Raw genomic sequence first — 25,747 nt, forward strand, 5'->3', positions numbered from 1 at the left:
CAGAGCAAATTGTGGAGGAAAAACAGTCGGAGGCTACCAGTAGACACATTTTAAAGTAAAATTTTTAAGGGTTTTTCACAATCCCTTCCTTCACATTTGAACGTTTAGCTCAAAATAGTCTACATGTGTCTGGACATATACTTATAAAATCACACACACATAAAATAATAATAATAATAAATGATAATAATAATAATCCACAGAATCCCTCCATCTGTGTTTCTGTATTGCAATATGTCACTGGGAAAATGTAATGTGGCTAAATAAATGGAAGAATTTTTGTTTTTTTATCAGTCACAAATGTTTTTGTGACTGGAGCCTTAATCCGAATAGATATTTTTTTATTTATTTTTTGCAAAGGCTTTTAATAGTTGGTTGCAAAGCTCTGCTGTAGATTTTTCTGAGCTTTAACTAACCAGTTGGCCTGACCCCCCCTGCAGCGAGCGACCATACCAGTTGGTTGTATATCCGAGCTCCCCCAATCTCCTTATGTAACAGCAGGCCAGGGGGGCTCTGCTCCTGCTCCTTTCAATGGATTTCTGTCTGTGTCTGAGTGTGTTTTTTTGTCCCTTTTATACGCATGCATCCAGACATGCAGAGTTTAAAAAGTCGTGTGCACATGTCTTGTGCGAGCCAGGATGACGCAACACTGTGTCTCCAATTGTTGCGTTGGTGTAATTAGTGAAAGCCCACCGAGAGACAATCTGCTCTTGTTAGCTTCTCAATAGATGGCACTGTGTTTTCTGCAGCCTAATCAAATTTCACATGACACTGCCTGTTGGAATGCTGCACGGCCGAGGCTTTGGGCTCGGTGGCCGTCACAGAAGGGGGGGAAGGGATGACATCAGTGCGGCAGGGCGAGATCTCTCTGGCCACACAGAGCTACTTTAAAATGTAAAGCTGACTGCAGAGATGCAACCATTTGTCTAATAATAGATCTGATGCCTGTGTGCAGAAAATGCAGCTTGAGTTAAATATATATTCTGAGAAACCTGACACTAATCTCCTAGGGACAACAAAATGGATCTGTTTTACATTTTACTTCACCTTCAGTGGACGGGCAGATATTTAATTCACTCGAGACAAATCAATGCATTTTTGTCGTTTTTAATCTTCTTTCCGTATGGTTTTCTTCTCATGCATAATTCTATTATTCTGAGTCCATGTTTTTGGTCAGATGTTCTGTGCTAGTAAAAAAAAAGAAAACTGAGGTACAATCAATAGCGCTTTGCAAAAAATATTCAAACAATTTCACCTTTTCGTTGCATTAGAACAACCTTTTCCTAATTATTCTGTTGATATTTTAAGTGATATATCAACAGAAATTAGTGGATCATTTTGAACTTAAAAGAAAGCGATTGATGGGGTTTAGATTTCTTCAGACAAAAATCTGGATGTGCAGTTGTTTTCATCCCCTTATACTCTGATACCCTCAAATAAAATCCTGAACAGATTCTTGAATTTGTGTAATTCAATCTCAGTAAAAATGTGGCTTTTCTAGAGGTTTTCTGGAGAACAATGGAGAGAAAATGTCTAATGGAGACCAACAAACACAGCAGACAGGTCAGAGATAAAGTAGAGAAGGTTAAATTAAAGCTAGCTTGTTGAAGAATGAGCTTTAAACACCCAATGGAGCACTGTTCAATCTATTGTCCTGAATAAACTGAGATTATTGCAGAACTGCAAACCTATAGGGACATGACCACCATTTCATTGACAACCCAGCTGCAGAGAGCATTAATTTAAGAAGCAAGAGACCAATGATAACTCTGGAGGAGCTGCAGAGATCCACAGCTCAGTTAAGAGAATTTGACGACAGAACAGCTATTATTGGTGGGCCCCACAAATCTGACTTTGACGAGTGATAAGAAGAAAGCCATTGTTAAAGGAAAGCCATAAGAAGTCTGTTCACAGGTTTTCACAAGCCATGTAGGGGAGGCAGCAGATGTGGATGAAAAGGCTGGAGTTGGACGAGATAAAACAAAATCTTTGGATCCAAATTCGAAATCCTATACTCGGGGAAAGCGCTTGATGTCATCCTGAACTTGGAAACCTGTTGCTGGCATCATCATGTTGTCGAGCTGCTTTTCATCAGCAGCAGTATGGTTGCTGGTCAGAGCTGATTGGAGGACGTATCGAGCAATTTATGAGGCAATCCTTGAAGAAAAACCTGGTGGGGGAGATGTACCTACCAGCTGGACAACAACCGTAAACATACAGCCAGAGCTACCATGGAGAGGTCTCCTTCAGTGTATATTCATGGTTGAACCTTCAAGCCTAAATCCAATCGAGAATCTGTGGCAATTAATTTAAATGGGAGCTCACAGATACTCTCCGTTCAATCTGTCCAATGGTTCCATAAGTACAGGACATAGGTTTTTACTGAATAAATATAGAGGTGAATACTATTTTAAACTGAATTTTACTGATAGATTTGTCCTATGAGTATAGTATATATAGATAACTAGTATTGTGAACTAAATTTACAGCTGGATATGTACCGAATATAATATACAGGTGGATATTACTATGAATAGAATTTTACAGATAAGATATGAAAACCAATTTGAGACATACCCCAAAAGACTTTCAGCTGTAGCTGCGATGAAAGCTGGTGGTACAAAGTATTGTCTCTGGGTTGGCTGGTGGTACAAAGTATTGTCTCTGGGTGGGCTTGAATACAAACGTATGCTATTATTTCATATTTGTAAGAGGAAAGTAACTGAAAAACCGTATGTCTCATTTTCCTTCCACAACCAAATTAAGCACTAGCTTCTGTTCTTCTAGCTCATTAAAGTCCAAATAAGGTCCACACACAAATTCGAAGTTGTAATTTGACAAAACTTGGAAAAGTTCAAACGGTGTCAAAACCTTTGCGAGGGCCACTGTATGTTTTGTTTGTATGTATGTACAGGAGCTGGTAATTACAGCCTAACAGAAACAGATATTTAGTCTTTCATTCAAACACTAAAACAAACCTCCTTCCTCCTCCCTCTGCTCTGTTACGCAGTCAAACACATCTACACGCGTTCCTTATGTTGTCTGCGCCAGCTCCTCTGTGGGAACATGCATCGGGAGACGAGTGGGTTTTAACTGTGCCAGCTAAAGATGACGTAACTGATGACAGGCATAAAAAGCTTGTTATTTTTCTATATAGAGAGCGATTTTTTAAGATTAATGGCTGTCTTAGAGGCCGGGGCGGAAATGGGTGCCATGGAAACACTGTGTCTTTCTCTGATGCTCGCCTCTAAGCCATCTCCCGCTCCAATTGGTACCGTTAGTAAAGAGCACCGTCTCTCCGCTTCTCCCATTGTTGCCTCCCAGCCACCAGACTGACTCAGTCTAACGTAAAGTGCTGCTCTTTTCTCGCTCCATGCTGCGGTTTCCTGTCTCGGGCTCCTGTGCGTCATTTTGTAGGCAGGTGAGGTGGACGTTCCTGAACGGGGGAAGCGAGTGCGTCACACCTCACATCAGACAGGAGGACGTTAAGCTGCCGCTAGAGGCGTATCTGGTTCCTGCTGTGCAACAAATGCCATTAAATGTCTTTTGAGTTTTTGTGATAAGCGCTTTTTTTTTTTTTTTTTTTTTAGATAAATACCGTCGGAAAGTGGGGGAATAATTGAAGTACTTCAGCTGATTATGCACTCTGGGCCGTTTTAAATGTATCGTCTCTTTTTTCCGCCACTCGTGTTCACGAAGCACTTCAGAATCAGAGCTGGACGCTTATACAAGATGCTTGCTGCAGAAGGATATGTGCATGTACTGTAATTTTGTGTGTGTGTGTGCAGAAATAAGATAGATTAATAAAATTCAGTGCATACGCTGATATTAACTTATTCATTCTGAGCGGAGTAAGCGCAGAAATTTGTGCTGCAGAGTATAAAGGGGGAACTGCGTATAATTCCCCCCCCTTCCCCCAACTGTCTGTCTGTCTTCATGATAATTAGTTACATAACCTTTGCCAGGGTCCTTCCTCCATGTTTACAGCAGCATTGTCCTTGCTGTCAACACAAGAAACGAGCTTTCTGTGTCCTTTCCGTACCAGGGAAGGGTGTCCAGTCTGAGTTATGAATCAAAACTGCTGTCATACGCTGACCTGTCCTCTTCTCTGCACCGCTATAACTTCAGATTCAGCACTAATCAAGGCCAGATTTCCTCCACGGTTATAAAAAACGCCTTTCACCTCCTTGTCTTTCTGTCAGGCGAGAGCTTTGAGCAGAGCCCCATTCGACGGTCCTTCAAGTCAAAGGTTCTGGTGCACTACCCGGAGAACACGGACAGGAACCCCTTCAACAGGGATGCTGTGAACATGGTGAGATGTTGGATGTGTTTGATTGCACATTAGAGCAGCACAATATATCAAATCCCGGTCATCACTGCAATATCAATGTTTGCAACACTGCAATCTAAAAGGACTGCTCGGATGAAATGTCAGGTTGGATATCTTATTTGAAGTGCATTCATGCTCTGAAGTCTGACATTTCTGTTTCCTTTTTGATCCTATGTAATATTCTAATTTTATTAGCTGTCGCTTCATGCTTGCTCAGTATGAGGGATTGCTGCAAAGCCATGGACAATGCAGACAACTCTCCCTGTAGCTCTACGCTTCTACAGGAGTGAATGCTGCTTGTTGGGACTTTGATGCAATCAACTGGTTCCCTTATATAGGACATTTTTGACCAATCTGTATAATATGATTGAATTTGACTTTGTAAAGGGCCTTGAGATGACATGTTTCATGAATTGGCGCTATATAAATAAAATTGAATTGAATTGAATTTTAAGAGACGCAGAAGTTTGGGTTTTCATTCTCGTCACTTTTTTGGAATGAGTGACAACAAATATTAAGCATTTCCACAGTATTCAAACTTTTTAAGATGCACCTATGCTCTATTTTGGGGGCCGTGATTGCAAAGACATCAAGTGATAATGACCTTTTAAAGTGATAATGACAGAAAACTGTCACTCAGAGAAAATTATGAGCAAGATAACACTTCAGGTGTTAGGGTGTTAGAAACTGTCCATCCATCCATCCATAAATTGGGGGGGGGGGGGGGGGGGTACATGCTGTAAAGGTTGCCAATAGGTACATTTTAATCCATATGGATAATTATTAAGAGGCCTTTGAAGCACAAGCTGTTATTAAAAGTTGTACCGGTGTAATAGAGATAAATCAATACATGTGTCAGCAACATCCCTTAAAAAGTCCTCCCTAATTAATGTCAGCCAGCAAAAGCGTTTTGCTTTTAGATTTGAGTCAGATTTTAATATTAACTTTTAAATCCTGCTTCTTTCTTTGCTTTCAGCTCTGCCTGCCCAGAGGTCTGTCCTTCCGCACACAAGCGGACAGCCTCGACCCACAGTTTCACTCCTTCACCATCGCCTCTGATGACGGAACGCGCTCCTACGGCTTTGTTCACACCTTCTACGAGGAGGTGACTAGTCCTCAGATTATCACAGCCATGCAGACTCTCTATCAGATGCACCACGTGGAGCACCACTCCGCTTCGTCCGCCTCCTCGCCTTCGTCCTCCACGTCGTCCTCCGCTTCCACGCCCTCCACCTCCAGCATGGACTCACTCGCCAGCAGCTTGGAGGAGTCGGACGCAGAGTCCTTGGCGTCAGGGGTTTCAGGCTGCGTGGGCTGCGTGGGCTCCTTCGACGCGGCGCGCGACACCCTGTACGTGTCCAAAGCCCTCTGCCTCATCACGCCGCTCCCTTTCCTGCAAGCTTCGCGACAGTTTTTGTCTCAGCTTCACCAGGCCGTGACGTCCCAGACCGCTCCGCCTCTCCCTCTAGAGAGCTATGTCTACAACATCCTGTACGAGGTGCCCCTGCCTCCACCTGGACGCTCACTGAGGTTCCACGGGGTGCAGGGCCCCATTGTATGCCAGCGGCCCGGGCCGGGGGAGCTTCCCCTGGGGGACTATCCTCTGGGAGAGGCGTTCTCTCTGCTGGGTGTGGACAATATGGTTAAGCTTCTCACCTGTGCACTGCTGGAGACACAGGTCCTGCTGTACTCTAAAGGTAAGTCAATTATTCAGTTTGTTGTATGTTTTTTTGTGTTTTCTTATTCGACAGTAAAAAAAGATCTGAAAGGGTAAATAAAATTTAGCTGCTTGTGTTCTGCTACTTTATTTATACTTTTTTAGAAAATTTGCAAGGTTACATTGATAATCTAATCTGCAGATGGAGAGATGTCTTCTGAAGTGCCTACATAAAAGCATTTTTTCAAGCTTTTGTCTATTACTTACAAATTACCCAGTGAAACATATTTGCATACGTGCGGCATATCTGTCTGACAGCTAATTAAGCAGTCTTCAAACAAATAAAGTGCTGTAGTCTTGTATCATTAAAATGAGAGTGTATTTTTTTTAAAGAGATTGTTAATGTTATTAATTCTAACTTTGAATGTCTGCTGTGAAAGGCAGCTTGATTTAAACAAATAGCTGCACTTAAAGAGATAGTTTAGATTATTTGAAGTAGGGTTCTGTTGAGAGATTACAAGTGGTCAGTATCGTACCTGCAGTAGCTGACCGTCTTAGTGTCTCCTGTAACAGGTTCTTCCACCTGCTCGCCCATATTAATTTTATTAATATGATGCAATTATTGCGATAAATAGAACCAATGTACTAGTGCATACAGGGAAGTTAAGTCTGACTGCTGGAGCTGATGCTCAGCAATTAACAACACTGCAGGCAGAAATTAGAGGCCGGGTTGTGACAGCCTCAGCCAGGATTTCATCAACTCGCCATCAGTTTCTCCTAAAGAGAAATCCACCTGGCCAGTTCCTCTGAGTTATAAAACACGATGGCAGCACCAACTCCCAGCAGTGCACTAAAACCGTCTATCCACAGCTGCCTGCTGACGTCCCCCACAACTCTTAAGGGAAAAATGGCACAGCAGCTTAAATAAAAGCACAGGCGTGTGACTGACACTGCATGAGCACATAAGGGCGACACACGTAAAGGTGATCTTTTGACACAGAGGGTAGAAGATATGTTTTTAATATTGTATATCAATATTATGTCTATATGTATGTATGTATGTATGTATGTATGTATGTATGTATGTATGTATGTATGTATGTATTTTTTACCTGGGTTACACTTCACTTTGAGGAAACTGGGATTTGTTTCAGAGGTTAATGCTAGTGAGATTGGAGCCAAAACAAAAGTGGATTTCTGCTGTTCAGATAAACAATTTCATATAGAGATTCATGTGAATGCTATTTGCAAACCATGACCACCCTCTAACTTTAGATGTTTTTTTTTTCATAGGACTCTAGAGTTATTTACGGTTACATTACTGCTAGGGTGGTTTTAAGGATTTCATAAATCTCAATCTGATTTTCAAAGAATCTCTGTACAGCGTAAAAATTCTCAGGTTACTCAAAATATGCTTTAGATTAACAGGTAGTGGTGCACAACTACAGTCAGGATTCCTTTAAAAACTGTGAAATTCTCCTTTAGTTCTGCACCATTAGAATTGCTAAGAGACAGATGCTAGTTAGCATCTACTTCTTAGCACGCTAGCAACTGTGTAGCATGCTAGCTACTGACTGTTAGCCAGTTGCAGTATTCTTGCAGTGCTTACAAATTGTTTGTGTCCTGGCCTGTCCATTACTGTCTCTGTTTTCTACCTTGTGCCCAAATTTGGACAAAATATGGAGAAAAAAAAGTTAATTTCATCAACTTTGGGTGTGTCAGTGAGTGTATCACAATCGTTTTTTTTTTTTTTTTCAAACTTAATGGTCCTCAGACTGTGCTATATGTTCAGTGCTCTATGTATGTATGTATATGTGCCCTCAAATGGTCATCTGACTTTAGGCTTAATAAATCAGCAATTAGTATAGACTCCCCCGATGTGTCAGGTACGTCAAACATTCTGCATGCTGAGGCAAATGTTCATCAAAGCAGACAGAGCATCTGCACAGTGTAACTTGAGCTTGAGTAATGTAGTCAGGTCATTTTTAAGGCAGTGTTGTATGTGCAGGACATGTGAAGTTTCTGAGTCATGATTGTCCAACTTCTTCTTTTTTTGAGCATTCCCAAAACTCAGCCTGGGTCAGCTGGAGCTCATGTTTCATAGGGCTATACTATCAGATGTAAAAAATGGCGACGCTGGAATGCTGCTTATCTTCATACACCATCGCAGTGCAAGGCAGATATGCATTATCTTAACAGGGCAGGGATAAAACAACAATCTCTATTTGTGAAACGCATTGGGGCCTACTGCAAAACACGACAATTCAGGCATATCTTGTCAGGGGAAACAGTTGGATTGGAAAGTAAGGCAGTGTAAAAATCAACAAAAGAGCATTCACTTAAACCACAATAACATTTATTTTTTAGACTGCCTCATTTTTGTAACAGTACAGTACAGTTAGCTACTCCATATAAGATATTAACTGCTCATAATGTGTCAACAGAACCCCACTCCAATTTTTACAATTACAGAGCATAAAATGTTGACACAATAAAGCATCTTTATGTGTATATGAAGTTAACAGAATAGTACAAGTAAGTATTTGCCAGGGGCCAGAATGGGTGACATCAAATCCTATCTGAAAATGTGGGCTTAGGACAAATGTTACTACAGTAACGAGTGCGAAACTGACAGTATTACGTCCTCATTTGGTCGCCTGTGCTGTACCCTAAAGCATGTAAAAAAGGAGATTTGATTATTGTTGACAGGTTATTTAAAATGTTGCTTTAAATGATTTGAAATGGTGTTCTTTTCTGTATACACACAGGGGATTAACTCATGCTAATGGATTCCTGTTTTTGTCTCACTGCTCATCAGACTACCAGCGTTTGATGATGGTGGCAGAGGGCATCAGCACTTTGCTGTTCCCATTTCAGTGGCAGCACATCTATCTGCCCATCATTTCTACACCACTGCATCACCTCCTCGATGCCCCAGTGCCTTTCCTGATGGGCATTCAGCGTAGAGACGGAGCTCAACGATCCTCCCTCCACCTTCCGCATGAGGTAAAAAGGGTGCTTACATTCATGTCTGTTGAACTTGTTCACCTGTTGGGACTTTATAAACACAAAGCTCTGAGTATTTATTGTGATTTTATGCAGTGGACCTTTAAAGTCCCACATAATTCTGAAGTGGAAGGGAACTTATTCCATTTTTATATACTTTTTTCCACAAAGGAAATCTGGAAAATGTAATGCCTTGCATTCAGCCGCTTGAATTGTTTTATGCGTCTACCACAGGGGTGTCAGACATACGGCCCGCGGGCCGGATCCGGCCCGCCGAACAATTTAGTCCGGCCCTGTGGCTAAATGCATTATCATTATAAAAAAAAAAAAAAAAAAAATGTATTATTATTATTTTTTTTCCAGTGTCCTGTCTGGCAATGTGGCAATAAGATGCCACAAAGAGCTCATCAGATTTGACTTTCACAAGTGCACAAGATAAAAGGAAGAGAATGATAAAAACAATTATTGAAAAAAACATGTACTTTGTTTAATTGAAAATATGCAGTTCCTATATTGTCCACGAGGGGCGCTGTGTTTTAATTAGCAGATTAAGCTTCAGGTGTGGAAAAATTCAAATAATTTCTTAATTTTTATCTGTTTGATGTATTTTGTCATGCAGGACAGTGTTTTTAAGTTCCAAAAAATGTGAATAAATGTTTTTCAACATTGTATAATCACTGTGATCAGTTCTTATGCATAATGCATAAGTAAATGTTTAACTGAGTAAAAATTGCACATACTTTTCTTAAAAACGCTGAGGTTATTCATAATATATTATGTAAAAGTGAAATTAACTTAATATAAAAATCAACAAGTCCACATTTATTAGTTCTATTTAATCTTGCAATGAGTTTACTCGTGTGGCCCTCTTGAGATTAGATTAAGCTGAATGCGGCCCCTCAACCAAAATGAGTTTGACACCCCTGGTCTACCATGTTTGCACATATAGAGACAAAGGTTTAAGCCCCGCCCCTTTTTTGTTGTTGCAAAATAGCTCATAGTCAAATTAGATGGACAAGCCTGGTGAGCCTTTGCAGGCTCTAAAACAGGTTTCCTTCCATGTCCATCTTTCCTTCAACACTTTGCTGATCCAGCATTTCTGTCCCAGCTGAAGAAAAACACCCCCACAGCATAATGCTGCCACCAAAATGCCACATTTGGTTTTTCATTACAAATTGTTGTTCAAGCTCAGATTGGATGAAGAAGAGTTTGCCATGGATTTCTTATCCTAATGCTTGGATGATTTTAGAGGTTAAATTTGGCTGAATAGTAATACGTGACACCCTTTTGCTGGTGAAGATTCTCCGTCATCCAGGTCACGGTCATTCCATGGTCTCTTTTTGAATTGAGAAAGCTTCCTGGATAGGAAGCCAAACGTCTTCAAACTACAGAAAATAAGTCCAGTTGCTTTGTTTTTTTACTCTTTTTGGAGTGACACCCTTTTCAGATTTTTATTATTAATAACCACTGAAAACCATATATCACCATTGTGCCTTTAACGTGAAAAGGTATGAAAAAAAATGAAAAGGCACAAATTAAACTATAGATAGAGAGAAGTAGCTAATACATTTGCTTGTGTTGAGGCACAATTTCAGGATACAGATATATGCATAGGGATCTAGAGATGTTTAGGCATTCTGGAAGCCCATTTTTGCCCCCTCCCCCCAGCCTGTGATTAGCTCTGTACAATCCCTCAGAGCTGTCCTCAATTCACATCCACGCTTGCATCCAAGATGGCTTTATGCTGCATGAATGTCTCCCTGAATCCTGTTTGAAGTCGTTCTGGCCCAGAAAGGAGGCCGCGGTAAGACCGCTCCGGGGCGATGAAAGCAGAAATGAAGAGCTGGGCAAATCCATAATAATGGGCTTTGCTGAATAATTGATGGAAATGAGAAACTGCACTTTTTTTTTTTAACCATTATTCATATGAATATGGTTGTTTTTGAATTTTGAGTGTTGGCGCAAACAAATTTGCGTTATCACTGAATTAGAAACATGCTTCCCTGTTTATATAATAGTTAAAACTGAAGACCGGGTGGATGATGCTGCAGATAGCTGACTGCAGCTGGCAGCTCTTCAGTGCATCTCCTCACATCTCAGAGGGTTTATACTGTCAGTCGCAGGTCACCGCTGAAGGTTGCATTGCTGCTGACTGCTGCTTGCAGAGGCAGTTTTTTAAAATCCCGGCCCGTCTATTCTTACACTTTACGAAAGATGCTCTCAGCAGATTTATGAATTTTATCACACAGGTTTCTAATTGTTAGAGACCGACAGAAATGTTTCCCACAGTGTCTCTTGTTGCAAAGATAAACCCTCAAATGATAAAATCCTTGTAACAAGAATGGAATAATGACATTTCTTCATCTCACAGCCTAATTGGAGCTCAGCCACGTTATCTACATGATATAAATCTGACTGGGTAAACCCATTATGCTGACTGAGGAGCTATGCTTTGTTTTTCTGCTCCGCAGGCCAACCTGTGTTTCGTGGACATTGACAACCACTGCGTGGAAGCCCCAGAGGACCTTCCCCTGTTCCCGAATCAGACCGAGCTCACACAGGAGCTGAGTGAGGTGCTGATGAGTTTTGGACTCCCTCCACGGGGAGGAGTGGCGGCGAAGACCACCACGAGTTCCACCTCGGCCTCCCCGCGACTGAGCAGCTTGGTGCTGGAGGACCTGATGGAGGACAGGAGGAATGGCAACCTCGGAGGAGAGGAGCTGGAGGTGCTGGAAAGGCTCCAGGCTCTGGCAAGGAGATGTGGAGGAGGAAAAGTCTCGGAGGGAGGGAAGACGCTGGGACACGTGTTCCAGGAGGAGGAAGAAGAGTTGAAGGCTGCAAAGTTAAATGTTCAGCTGAGGGAGGTGTTTGCCGTCCGTTTCGCCGCCATCTTTGGCAGGTATGAGGACTTTATAGTCAACAGCGCTATGGATTTGGACTCGTGGTTGAGCAATAGAGATGGGACCTGCAGCTTTGACAAGGTATTTCAGCTGATATCTCTGGAAACTCTGCTAAAACAAATACGTATGTCTCTTTTACTTCCATATGAAGAAAAAGCTCAAATCTCAATGCCTTAATTGTTGCTTTAGGGTTCCTTCCTCTCAGTTCAGCCAGCGACCCACTTGCACTTCTTGTCCCGATTCCTGGAGACCTCCATGTTTTCCTCCTTTGTGGATGGGAAGGTTGTATCCCGCTGGGTGGACAGGGAGCCGCTGCAGCAACTGTTTGACAGCCGCATGGAGCGAGATCGACTGTACGACATAAGCGACGAGGAGTCCCGGAACCGTCCTTACAGAAAATGCACCACCCTCTTTGAGTCAGGTACTCAAATACTTCATGTTCACAGCTTATTCTCTTAGAATAACCGTTCTTGCACACTGTGCATTACAAAGTAACTCCATTTTTGTCACTTTACATCCAAAAACTGTACCATATTTTATGGGTCATACCAACACAAAGCAATGAATTATTGTCAAGTTAAGGGACATAATACATGTTTTATTTTTATTTATTTATGTGCAAATTAAAATCTGAAAAGTGTGGCAGATACATGCTTTCAGCCCCCTGGGTTACTACTTTGCAGAACCCCATATTGCTGAAATTACAGCTGTCAGTCTTTTGGGACATGTCCCTTCTGGCTTTATGCATGTAGAGAATAAAATAGTTCAGTCAAATTGGATGGAGAGACCTTGCACCAGTATCTCAAATGAATTTAGGTCTGAACTTTGACTAGGCTATTCTGATGCATGCTTATGCTTTGATCTAAGCTATTCCGTGCCAACTCTGGCTGTTTTTTAATCCTGCACGAAGGTGACCCTCCAACCCACTCTCAGGTCTTGCAGAGTCTAAGAGGTTTACTCCCAGGATTGCCATGTATTGATCTTTTTACATATTTCTGTTTATTCTGCCCATCTCCCTTGCCCCATCATCCTCAAATCGATGCTGGCACCACCCTGTTTCACCATCAGGATGGTATGTTAATTTAGGCAAACATAAGGGATTTCTTTCTCAATGGCTTTCTTGCTTCTCTTCCCAAAAGAAGGAATATTTTTTGGACTAATTTGCACGACTAATGGTGGTCCTGTCAACATAATCTCCCACCTGAGCTTTTGATCTCTGCACCTCCTCTAAAGCTACAATGTGCTTCATTGCTGTTTATCTGAATATTTTACTACTTTCCCAGATTTCCAGTTTAGGTGGCTACGGCTCTCTAAGTTTGCAGTTGTGGTATAGTCTTTACTCGTCTGGGTGATGAGATGCTCAAAGCTTTGGATGTTTTATAACCTAATCCTGCTTTAAATTCCTTCACATCTTCTTCCCTGACCTCTCTGCGGTGTTCCTGGGTTTTCATGATGCTGTTTGTACTCTAAAAAAAAAACCTCTGAGGACTTCACAGAGCAGCTGGATTTATACTAAATTAGTCTCAGGTGGATTCTCTTTACTCCTTTTATTCAGAATTATTAGTGTAAAGGAGGCTGAATGCAAACCCTTTGCCACAATTCTCAGATTTTTATCTGTAGAACATTTTTGAAAGCCATATACTCTGTTGCTTTCACTTTACAAATGTGTGCTACTTTGTGTGGGCCTGTCACTTGAAATCCCAATAAAATGCATTGAAGTTTGTTGTTGGAATGTGGCAAAAATGGGTTAAACGTAAAGAGCCTGAGTTGCCGTTTTTACCCGTCCTTTGGCTCGATATTAGTGGGATGTATGGGTTAGAAACAGCAAGCAGGAGTACCAAAGTGTTTTCATTTTATATCTTTGAAGCACTAAAAAAAACAGAAAAATCCTAGTACAACTGAAATTGGTGTACTGATTCTTTTGTTCGTCCTTTTTACCATTATTGCTTAAGATGGTATAACCAGAGCAATGCATTTATTTTACAGTAAAACCTGCTTCAAACTCAACAACTTGTTTCAACCTTGCTGCACAAACTGCACAGCTTTTTTATTCTCATTCCTACATCGAAGATGTTTTTTCCCCCCCCCCCCCCCCTTGCTTTCCTGTTACAGTTGGTGACGAAGCTGTTTTCTCTCTTTCTGTCCTCACAGCTCAGGCCATCGAGCGCAGGCTGCTGAAGACCGACCACACGGCCATACACCCCCACCTGCTGGACATGAGGATCGGGCAGGGTCGGCATCACCCGGGATACTTCCCTAAGCTGCAGGCCGACGTGCTTGCACAAGCACACAACACACACAAGTGAGCCTTTGGTTTCTGCTGGCTATCTCATATTCCCATCTGTACAACTTTAACAATGAGCTAAAAAGATTTGATCTATAGCAACAAAGTAAGTTCAGATCTTAAGAGACAACATAATTGTGTGTGTACGCCACATTCTTAGCATGTAATAGGACTATATTGGCAGTGATGTGTTTTTAAGGCACGCTTAGCCTAAAAACAAATGCACACATATCTATTTCGATTAATTTGGTCTCTCCAGGTATTCCAGCCGCATCACAGCTTCGCGCAGGACTGAACCCAGAAAGACGACGGTTGGCGAACACTCTGGAGCGGACAGTGAACCCAAACAGGTATCAGCGTGTGTTGAAGCACACAGGTACACGTACGGACCTCTGAAGCTTCATTATTTAGTCCTTTTTTTTTTTTTTTTTTTTTAAACTCAATAGAAACACAACTTTACAAGGAGAACCATCAGACAGTCAAAACTCCTCGACCCGTCACCTCAAGCCGTCTCTCAGACTCACAGAGAGTTTGTTGATGGGCTTTTGAGCGAGTGTCGTCTGAAGGTGAGTGCTCTCATCCTCCACACGGATAGTTGATCATTTTAAGACAACACATCAAAGGCTGATGGATCCCCCCCCCCCCCACCCCTTTTTTTGCTACGCTTTTCAGACGAAGCGGATGCTGATGGAGCGGATGGGCAAAGAGTGTGTGGAGCTGGGTCAGGGAGAAGCCAACATCACTGGCCTTCAGGAAAACACCCTCATCCACGGTTTGTGCGACCTGCTGGAGAGGACCTGGGGCCACGGCATGCAGATCAAACAGGTGAGACGTATAATCTAAACTGACCTCCTCAAACACGACACATCTCGCAGAGGTTTGATGGCGGCGAATGTGTTTGTGATGGGCAGGGAAAGTCTGCGATCTGGTCCCATCTGCTGCACTGCCAGGCTGCTCAGGAGAAGATGGAAGCACCAGCTGATGTACCAGGTTAAAGAGGCAGAGCTTTGCTGGTTTCCCTTTATGTGTGTGTGTGCAAATAATGAATCAAGAAGTTAATTAAACCTTTGTTTTCTGTGTTTTTGTTCAGGATCTAACTGTTTGGACCAGAGGCTGTCTGATGATGGAACTTTACTCCCAAGAGGGTCGTTAATTCAGGACATGAGGTGATTAAAAACAAAGATTTTATCATCAGAAAGAAATCCTGGAACTTGTTCATACCTCTCATACTTATCTTTGTTTTTTACTTTTCAGGTTTATCCAAACTATGAGAGACGATCTGTCTGAGGTGGGCCAGGCCAGAGCTTGGATCCATCTGGCTCTGGAGAAGAAAATGCTGTCCCAACACCTCAAAGAGCTGCTGACAAACCAGGAGCTGCTCAGGTCCGAATTTATTTCTCTTCATTAGACAGGGGTGTAACGGTACAGGTTTTCATACTAAATCATCACGGAGCAGTTGTCATTCATGGATGCATGGAGTCAGAATAACAACACATCAGAGTTTTTAAAGTTTTTGTTAGGTGCCACAAAGCACTCCTTGCCAAACTAGTGGAAAATGGCTGCAATGAAGACACGTAGGAGGCTCAACACCCACCTGCTTGTTTTTTTGTTTAGCTGAGTTTGATCACAGAGTTTAGGTTTGTGGTGGCACAGCAACAGTGATGAGGGAAGGGGATAAATACGGTAATTCCACTTTGCATATAATTGTCAATTTTATATATCATATAACATAATGTTTGCTTTTAGCTTGTGGATTGGCATATAGAGCTGTTTAATAAGCACCGCTAACAAACAGTAAACCGTTAAAACCAGCCCATAAACTTCTAAACCAATAAAACAAACAAAGCCTAGATAGAAAGATGTGTTATTATAAGAGATTTTAAAAAAGCCAGAGAAGATGTCGGTCCTATGTACTGCGGCAGATCAGTCCAGAGTTTAAGACCAGCTACAGAGAAGACCCGGTCCCCTCTCAGCTTGCGCTTGGATCTTGGTGACGGTAACAGCAAAAGGTCAGCTGACCTAAGAGAACGAGAAAAAAGCTCAGAGGGCGAGGCCATTTAAAGACTTAAAAACAAATAAAAGAATCCTAAAATAGACAAGTGGTCAGTTAAATGAACCAAAATCTGGTGCTCGAACCTTGTACCATGTAATGCTGAAAAAGAGTAAGTCTAGACCCTTTCAAGTAAGAAAGCTTATAAAGTTTGGCAAATGGCACACATATATACACTTGTTTGATTTATAGTCAAACTGAAGGATTTAGTTTGTAGTTTTTACTTTCATGTTCAATTATTAACTAAACAAAATTGTTATATACACACACACACACATATATATATATATATATATATATATATATATATATATATATATATATATATATATATATATATATATATATATATATATATATATATATATACACACAAACACATGCACACGGTAAATAAGGTTTATTCTGGTTTTCTTGCTTGTAAAAGTTTAAGAAAAGGGCATATAGTTTGCAGCCTAGTGACAACATAACTTGTAACAAAACAAAAATACTTGGTGTCCCATTAGTGTTTTCTGCTGGAGAAATGTTGTGCAGATACTGCATAAAACACATAGAAAACATGTTGAAACTAGACAACTTGTTAAAAGCTGCTGTGAAGGGCATAAAAAAGCCATCAGGCTCTATAACAGCAGGTTGCAGACTCCTGCATTAAATAAACACCACCAGGTTCTTAGCAGGTGTCACCTAGTGGTCAAACATTGCCACACCAGGTCAGTGATTGTTAACATTAAAGCCTGTTTATTTTGTACTTCCTCACTGAAATTGGTTATTTTCAATGCTCTGCGATAGAGTTAATGAAACAAATTTTTTTCAGTTTGTTTTTTTGTTACGGTTTGAGTAAAAAATGGAAATCTATCAAGTTGTAAACTTGGCCTAGAAGAAGTTATAACCGGCTACTTTGATGCTTTTGCATGCGTCTCTTTTCTTTTCCATATGAACCGTGAGCCAAAAACTGGGCTACCTGCAGAGCCTTTGTTTGGTTGTACTGTTGCTTTCTTACTGTCAAGGTGTTCTTGTTTTATTTTCCCCTGCATCTTGTTTGACAGGGATTTTGTCATCTCTTGCTCCCCTTGCAGGCAGCTGTATAAACCTCATGCGTTCTTGCTCTGCGAGGAAGAGCGAGAGCAGTTTCTCTACCACCTGCTCTCCCTCAACACTGTGGACTACCTTTGTTTTACGCGCACCTTCACCTCCATCAGTAAGTCCTGCAAATCCGACCAGCAAAATTGGCAGAATTTACCTGGGGTCTTGTCACACTGAAAGGCACAGAAAGAGACTATTATTAAGCTTGGGTGGTGTTTAGCAACATGCGTCCCCACCACTGAGCTATATTATACACTGGAGTGCTAATCGCCCGCTGTTAGAACAAGTCGCTTTGAAGCCACCAGCCGCCATATTGGTACTCCCTATTTTCCCCCAGTAACTAGGGAATATGTGCGCTACAGCATCGAATAACGAGGATTTTCTCATGTTCAGAGGGGGCTTAAAACTTTTAAAATGTCAAATGCCATATACTTTTATGTTATGTACTAAAACTATGAAGTACTGAGAAAGTCATGTGCTGAAATATTTTGCATTTTATTAATTTAAATATACATATATATAACATTTATAAATATATAAATAACAATATACAAAAACATATATATCCATCCATCCATTTTCCAAACCGCTTCTCCCTCATGGGGTCGCGGGGGGTGCTGGTGCCTATCTCCAGCGTTCACTGGGCAAGAGGCGGGGTGCACCCTGGACAGGTCGACAGTCTGTCGCAGGGCAACACAGAGAGACAAACAGGACAAACAGCCATTCACACACACACTTACACCTAAGGAGAATTTGGAGAAGCCAATTAACCTAACAGTCATGTTTTTGGACTGTGGGAGGAAGCCGGAGTACCCGGAGAGAACCCACGCATGCACAGGGAGAACATGCAAACTCCATGCAGAAAGACCCAGGGTGTACTCGAACCCAGGACCTTCTTGCTGCAAGTCAACAGCGCTACCCACTGCACCACTGTGCAGCCCTTGCACCACTGTACAGCCCAATATATATATATATATATATATTATATATATATATATATATTATATATATATCTATATATATCTAATTATATCTATAATATATATATATACTATATATATATATATTATTATATATATATATATATATATTATATATACTATATGTAATATATATATATATATATGTATATTATATATCTATACTGATTTATTTATCTTATTATATATATATCTTATTTATCTATCTACTATACCTATTTTAATACTATATGTATATTTAATATGAATAACATGTAAATATTTCAGCACCTAATTTCCTAGTAGTTGATAGTACATCCACTGACTGTAGAATTACCTGTGAAACGTTTTCACACAGCCAGAAAACTGCTTGTTGTTGCAACCAAATCCTATGGGATTCTGTGAGAGTAGGGAGTAGCAAGATGGCGGCCAGTGACTTCAGTTTTTCGGCAAAATCAGCACTCCAGTGTATTATATAGCTCAGTGGTCCCCACCCATTTGGCTTTATTGCCATGCCTTTCAGCCAGTGTCACGTTTGGAGTCTCAAATCTATTTTAATGCTGTAAATATTGTATTGTGATGCGTGTAAAAACACATTCAAATCCTTTCGGTGTCCTTCTTGTTTCCTTCTTTAGGTATTCCGTATCGTGTCGTTATAATTCCCATGAAGAAGCTGAGCATTGCCATGGCGACGGTTAACCCCTGGGTGTGTGTGTCAGGAGAGCTGGGCGATTCAGGAGTTAGACAGATCCCAAAGAATGCGCAGGAAATCTTTTTCCAGGTTTGTGCTCACCCCGTCTTCAAAACCACCTGCAAAATCAAATCGTGTGCACTGGCTGTAAAGATAAGAGTTCAAGATAAACTGTTCCATAAATATTCTAAGAGATGTGAAGCATCAGTATGTGTCTGGGCACTGAGCCACATTGTTACGCTGCTTCTCTGGCTACAGAGAGAACGGTTTGAGTAAAACCATCTACATAAAAGGTTTCTTAAAAGTTAAGAAACCACTTCCATAAGGTACTCGCTTCAGAAACATCAAATCAAGAACTAAGAGACTCAAAAACAGCTTCTTTACCAAAGCTGTGAGGGCTATTGGCCCCTGCTGAGCAGTTTGTGGTCCGCTACATGTTACAATCACACTGTAATGCCTGTTTGCATTACAGTGTGATTTAGAATACTCTAAATTCTCTGGGAACGTCTGATTGCACAGTTCTGTAAATGAAGGCTTAAGATTACTGCACAGAATTAACTGTGGACCTGAGTGTTTAATTTAGGGAGTGTTTAGTGATTAATTCAGAAAATTCACCATGGTAGCACATGGTGCCAATAAAGAGTCTTGACTCTTTATTCTTGATTCTTGAAATGCTACAGGTTTGTGATCCTTTTCAAGTCAGGCTCACTGAGAGACATGCAAATTTTTTTCTTTCTGTGTGTTTTAGTCCACGTTGTATTTTACTGTGCATTTGTTATTAATTGGAAGCTGTTTTATGTTCCGCTGTTAAAGTTTGCATGCTGTTTTACTTGGACAAGTAGGTTTTAATGCAAGCATTTTCAACACTCACCAAAAGTACAATTTGCTTCTAAGACAAGAAAAGTTTAGCTTAAATGTTTTTTTCAGGCTTTCTTGTTCAGTGCTTTAGATCTTGGAGTGTGAAAATTGTCCTCAGAATGACGGACGGAGAGGGTTTCCTTCTAATTTTCACTATTCATCTTACTTGTGCAGACTTTAGCTTCACTTTGGAAGCCTGTTTAAGTTGTCTTTTGCCAGTAGCAGAGGTCTCTTTTTGTGTTTTTTTGTTTTTAAGCCCTCAACTTAACTTCAAACTCATGGCTGACTGTAGCAACAAGTATTGTTTGTATCTTGGGGCTTTCTAATAATGGTTTAGGGTTGCATTGTGGAAGTGGAGTTAACATTGATGCTTTGTAGCAACAAGTTCCTAGGCTTGAATCTCGGCCGGTGCCTTCTTATGTAGAGGTTGCACATTCTCAAAGTGCATGCATGGGTCCTCTTCAGGTTCTCTCACAGACCCAAAAAGGTGTGCATCGGGTTACTTGGTCACTCTGAAATCGGTTGGTCTTCAAAACTTTTAAATGTAACAATTTAAATTTTGAGTCTTAAAAAATCCTAAATATGTCCAGATTGCTCTACTGTGTCTTAAGTTACATTTAGCTGCATATGACCTTTGTAAATCCATCCACTGTCATCTCTTTATGCGAGGGGAAGTTGCAGAGGTAACAGGCTTAAGGGTTGATTACCTTCTGTGAGCTTGTACTAATATGTTGAAATTATGGTGGCACAAACAAAATATTGCCACCTTACAAACAAGCCCTTGCTCTACGTACTACAGATGCTTGAAAACATATTTTGCGACCAGAAACCATCCTGATTAGATGGCTAAAAGGGCTCTTGTTGATTCTGAGAATCAGCGGCTCTGTTCTGAGTTTCTCCCAGATGACTGAGCTGCCTCGCCTTAGATCTAAACCTTGCCAACCTGTGAAGGAAGCTCATTTCAGCTGCTTGCACTGAGGATCTTGTTCTTTTGGTCATCATCCCCATCTCATAAATATTTGAGGATCTGAATATAACTTTTGGACCCAGCTGTTTATTCATAACTACAGACCATAGGAACACCAGCATTATTGAAGATGAGACCCCAGCTTGTCTGTTTATATTCTGCTCCATGCCGCCATCACTCACGAACAACACCCTGAAATAATTGGTTTGTCCTTCATTGATTCTTCCATTAACTTGCTTTTCTTTTACGATCAGCCATTTGCTGCTGAAACAGACTTGGTGTGTGTGCTTAGACAATTACAATGAAAACTTTCTTGTTACGTTTATCCACTACTAGCTCATAACAAAATGTGCATTTAATGAGGTTTGGCTTGAAAATGGGGATTTCTGTAGTTGGCTAAAAGTCCTTGTTACTGTTATAAATCTGACTGGATAGTGTGGGAAGACAATGAATCTGGGTGTAAAAGCACTTGACTAACATAAGTTGAAAAACAAACTTAATTTGATAAGGTTGTATTTAAATTGCTGAAGTTATCAAGGAGGTTAAAGCTATAGAGTTAACATGCTTATTTTGGAGTCTTAAATTACGCTAATCATGGTCTTAAACAGCTTTTAAAGTCTTGATAATGAAAACCTGCAGCAACGCTCTGCCTTTATGTTGCTCTGTGACTGACCGGTGCTAACCCCTGCATGGATTCAGTGGGTCTTGATTGATGGAAAATGGCGACACTTTAAAAAGGTCTTATTTAAAATGTTTGGATTCTGCCATTCTACATGTTGCTCTTTTAGCATGGCCTAAATTTTACAGCGCTCCCAAATTATAGCCATTTAAAACATTTGTCTGCAACAGGATGTTTCCAGAGTAGGCCTGATATGAAGAGATCCTCTCTTACCCTGTTGATTTCTGCTTCTTATTTCAGTGCAAGAACCTGGGCCGGCTGAGCACCCTGCAGCTGGGAGTGCAGGAGAACTCGGGCTTGCTGGCCAAGTGTCTGATCGACTGTGTGGTGGTGTACAACGAGATCACGGGACACACCTACAAGTGAGAATTACCCTCTGATTTTACCCCTGCCCTGAACTCTGAGTGTGACTTTACAAGTTCTGAAAAATGTGTTAAACACACAATGCTGGTCACCTTCATTTGTTAATTAATGATGTGTAAAAAGCCTTAAATAGTCATCTTAGAAAAATCCAACCTTTAATTTGAGCACATTGAGTGGGGTTAGAAATCCTATCTTATAAAATATGTTTTTAGCAAAATAACTAGTTAACTTAATAACCCCTAAAGGAAATTAAACGGAATTTTAAGTTGATCCGTTTCTTGGTAGCTCTAAAAAGTATTGTCCTTGCTGCAAAACATGAGTTGACATGTGGCCCATTGATCCTAGCCAATAGGCTGAACTAGATGCCATACACAGTGAAATGAATTGTAAGCGAGGCAAGATATTCACTCAAGCTTAGAGAACAGCAGCAAACACTGCCATTGTGAGAACACCAAGTCTTTGAAACAACCACAAGACTTTCCCTACATGCCAACAGGCTGTCCTACCTTTAAAATGTGCATTTTTGGAGTCTGATCGATTCTATTGCAGTTTTAGCTGAAACTGTGTGATTTGATTGAGTTTTTCTGCAACAATCAGTCCTGGTGGGTTTGATGTTGAAAATGCTCCTCACAGCAGCTGCTCAGTATCGTGGAAGATTCTCTGATGCTGTGTATTTGTTTCTTTTCCAAAGACCCTTGGATACGTTTTGAAGTTTATGAGAGAGGTTTCCAACTCCACTCCTAAAGGACCATCGGTCCAGCATGTTTTAGATGTGTACCTGCTTCGCCCCAACTGATTTAAATGGCTGAATTACCTCCTCCCCTTCCCATAAGGTTCTGCGGAGGCCTGGTAATGTAGCCATCGTTTAGATTTAGTTGTGTTGTATTAGCGAAGCATCTAAAACAGGTAGGATTTTGGCGTTGGTTGTACTTATTCTAGTGTTCAGGATGTCACAAACTCTCGAAATATTAAATTTCGAGAGTTATTAAATTTAAATATGGCTCTAATCTTAAATTGTAAGTTAAAGAAGGGTAATTATCCAAAACAAATGGTAGAGCTTGTGTATGGAAGGCTGGTTAAAGCGGCCTAATCACATACTATGACTCAATGAATCGCCAGTGTCTCTCTGGTTGCATACAAAGGCGCCATCTTGCTTTCTGATAGGTCCACAGTACTGCTGGCAGATGGCACAATGTCTTCTGATCGCACCAGGTGCAAAAACATTTTCAGGCTCAAAAAGAAGTAAGTAAACACTATCAGGACGAACACTTTCAGTATATTGTTCTATTTGAAGATTAATATATGGGTTTTTTGTTTTCTTTTTATGGTCAAAATATATGACTAGGCCCATTATGATCCAAACTATTTCAATGCTTTAAGGCTGGTTCTCATGACAGGATTTTAAAATAATCAGCCAATTTTCAAAGCCTCAAAGACACCACACGTAACGACAAAAAAAATCAGAATACAGGTTCGCTCATCCAGTGTGTGGTAGCCATCTGACAGCTAGCACAACACACCACACAGGAACAGGTTTCACTCTGGGTCATTCAGATGTCAGACGGAAAATTATGCGAAAGCTCTCAAGATTTAACGTGAGTTCAGATTTAATAAACACGAACAATGAGAAAGAACGATGGCGATAGTTTGTGGACTCGTTTTAACAGAGAAAACCATAATAAAAAGAAAAGGCAATGGTTAAAGGAGTGGAGACAACGCGAATGGGGGAGGGGGCTTTACATTTGCTGCACTATGATATGGAGATGAGCTGCTTTTTTTTTTTTTTTTTCTCGCTGGGAATCCCTCACCTCACTTTCTTATTGGCTACGCGTCACTGTCAACAGCCTGGAAGCTGTTTTTATTCCTTGTGGAACACCATAAAGGATAGGATATCTGGGTAAGACAATCCAATATGTTAAATATCCCAGATTTGAGGTCGGAGCGGTCTCGTCGTTCTACGGAGCGGACCCGATCACTCTTAACACACCAAACGTGGCAGGAATATCTCTTAAGATTATTTTAAGAGCCACGCCGATAGTCGCCGCCTGTCGGAAGGAGAAGATCAAGGCAAAAATTGGGCTAATCATCCTGCCGTGTGAACCAGCCTTTAGAAGACTAAGCACTGTCCTGCTGGCGTAAGGTTGCCAGACGGTGTACCAATAACTGTGTCACTGGTAGTTTTGTTACAAGCTATATTTCAAAACATTTTCCATCCATTCGCTCAAATTAAGAGGTTGGAGCTTTCCAATTTTTTTTTGGTGTCATATTATGAAGCTGCAATAAAAGATGGATTTTTAAGGCATTTTACAGATCTTTATTGTGATTCTGCCCTCTGAACAAAGAGCTGCTTGATACAACATAAAGCACTTAATGCACGTTTGGAACTGATGGCAAATTAGCCTTAATCTGTATTCAGTACCAAAAACACAAGACTTGCTGAACCACTGATGTATCCAGACATTATATACGTAGACGCGTCGTTGGGCGGGTTCTGCCTATGCTGCGATGCGTCAGAGCGTCCGCCATCTTAAATGTGGCAAATCTGCAGTTACTCAGTCACTTAAACAGCATCAGAGGGACTTTAATCTCTGAATATACTTTGTATTCGTAGTATTTTTGTTTTTGTAATATTACAAGTTTATTTTCGTATCCCTTTAGCTTCATTCTCCTGAATTTATTCTCCTAAAGAATACAAATATTTAAAATAATCTAACCTGGCCCTATTACTCCAGGAGTGAAACAATTCTGCAAACTGTGACTATTCTGGAAATGTTCCCCCTTAATTCTCATAATATGACGTTTTTCTCATAACATTATCACTTTTGTGTATTTTTTTTTTTTACTTTATTGACCTAGGACTTTTTTTTCTCATGTTATTAATTTTACCTCTTTAATACTTCCCCAAAAAGTCGGTTCCTAAAGGTTCACATGTGACACAGTTTTATGAAATAATGAAGACCAAAATGTTTAGATTTAACAAATTGATCCTTATATTCATAACACATACACACACAAATGTATATATATATATATATATATATATATATATATATATATATATATATATATATATATATATATATATATATATTATATACACACACACACACACAAGTAGTGAAATCAGCCAGAATACATTTCCATGCAGCACAGGAATGACGCATCTTTTCTGATTCACGTTCACAATAACAGAACTCAACTTTTTTCTGCCACATACAATATGGCGATGACCTTGACGTGCAAACCTGCGCCCTATGACTCGTCTACGTATATGATGTCTGTGAATGTATCTCCTAGTATCATGAAGAAAATAAACTCACACTAAATAAACAATGCTACCTGACCTGCATCCAGCTGGTTCTTATATGTGATGAAAATAAACGTTTTCCCTCGGCAGGTTTCCGTGTGGCCGATGGCTGGGGAAAGGCGTAGGGGACGGCAGCCTGGAGAGAGTCCTCATCGGTCAGCTGGTGTCTCCTGGAGCCGAGGAGGAAGCTGGAAGGTGGTCGGGAACTCCTCCGGAGCTGCCGTCTCCGTCTCAGAGCGTCCGGACAGTGCTGGGATCGCTCAGCGGCCGGAGCAGTACGTTGCCGACGAAGAAGCGCATTCAAAGCACAATAGTTGACCTACTTGTCTGTTTGCGTCACCACAACAACAGATTATGCTCCGGTGTCCCCCTTTTTTCTCTCACAGTAACAGTAAAGATGCTCATACTTCTGTTTTTGTCGTCAGGAATGCACTCTGCTGAGGTACAGGAGGACCTGAGGGAGGCGGCCAACAACCTTGTTAAACATTTCCACAAACCCGAGCAGGAGGTGTGTTTCTGGGATAATGTCATCACGGCTGATGCGTCCATTTAACATCGTGGTTCAGTTAAACTGAAAGGCTGGCAGCTGATTAATTCACAGAGGAGCAGAGAT

General features: G+C 40.9%; 1 protein-coding gene across 1 annotated transcript in view; it reads left to right on the forward strand.

Annotated features, from left to right (window-relative positions):
• The window catches only part of LOC105935582 (DENN domain-containing protein 5B), a 33,970-nt gene that overhangs the window by 2,004 nt on the left and 6,219 nt on the right, over positions 1 to 25,747 (forward strand). The window contains exons 2-18 of the mRNA XM_012876080.3: positions 4,203 to 4,312; positions 5,307 to 6,027; positions 8,806 to 8,993; positions 11,465 to 11,974; positions 12,083 to 12,314; positions 14,045 to 14,195; positions 14,437 to 14,527; positions 14,624 to 14,743; positions 14,850 to 15,002; positions 15,089 to 15,167; positions 15,268 to 15,343; positions 15,432 to 15,560; positions 17,304 to 17,425; positions 18,905 to 19,050; positions 21,705 to 21,826; positions 25,225 to 25,409; positions 25,560 to 25,642. Of these exons, the coding sequence (XP_012731534.2) occupies positions 4,203 to 4,312; positions 5,307 to 6,027; positions 8,806 to 8,993; positions 11,465 to 11,974; positions 12,083 to 12,314; positions 14,045 to 14,195; positions 14,437 to 14,527; positions 14,624 to 14,743; positions 14,850 to 15,002; positions 15,089 to 15,167; positions 15,268 to 15,343; positions 15,432 to 15,560; positions 17,304 to 17,425; positions 18,905 to 19,050; positions 21,705 to 21,826; positions 25,225 to 25,409; positions 25,560 to 25,642 (3,218 nt within the window). The remainder of the gene's footprint in view (positions 1 to 4,202; positions 4,313 to 5,306; positions 6,028 to 8,805; positions 8,994 to 11,464; positions 11,975 to 12,082; positions 12,315 to 14,044; positions 14,196 to 14,436; positions 14,528 to 14,623; positions 14,744 to 14,849; positions 15,003 to 15,088; positions 15,168 to 15,267; positions 15,344 to 15,431; positions 15,561 to 17,303; positions 17,426 to 18,904; positions 19,051 to 21,704; positions 21,827 to 25,224; positions 25,410 to 25,559; positions 25,643 to 25,747) is intronic.

Source organism: Fundulus heteroclitus, chromosome 2 (genome assembly GCF_011125445.2).
Source record: "Fundulus heteroclitus isolate FHET01 chromosome 2, MU-UCD_Fhet_4.1, whole genome shotgun sequence".
In the NCBI taxonomy this organism is placed as follows: Eukaryota; Metazoa; Chordata; class Actinopteri; order Cyprinodontiformes; family Fundulidae; genus Fundulus; species Fundulus heteroclitus.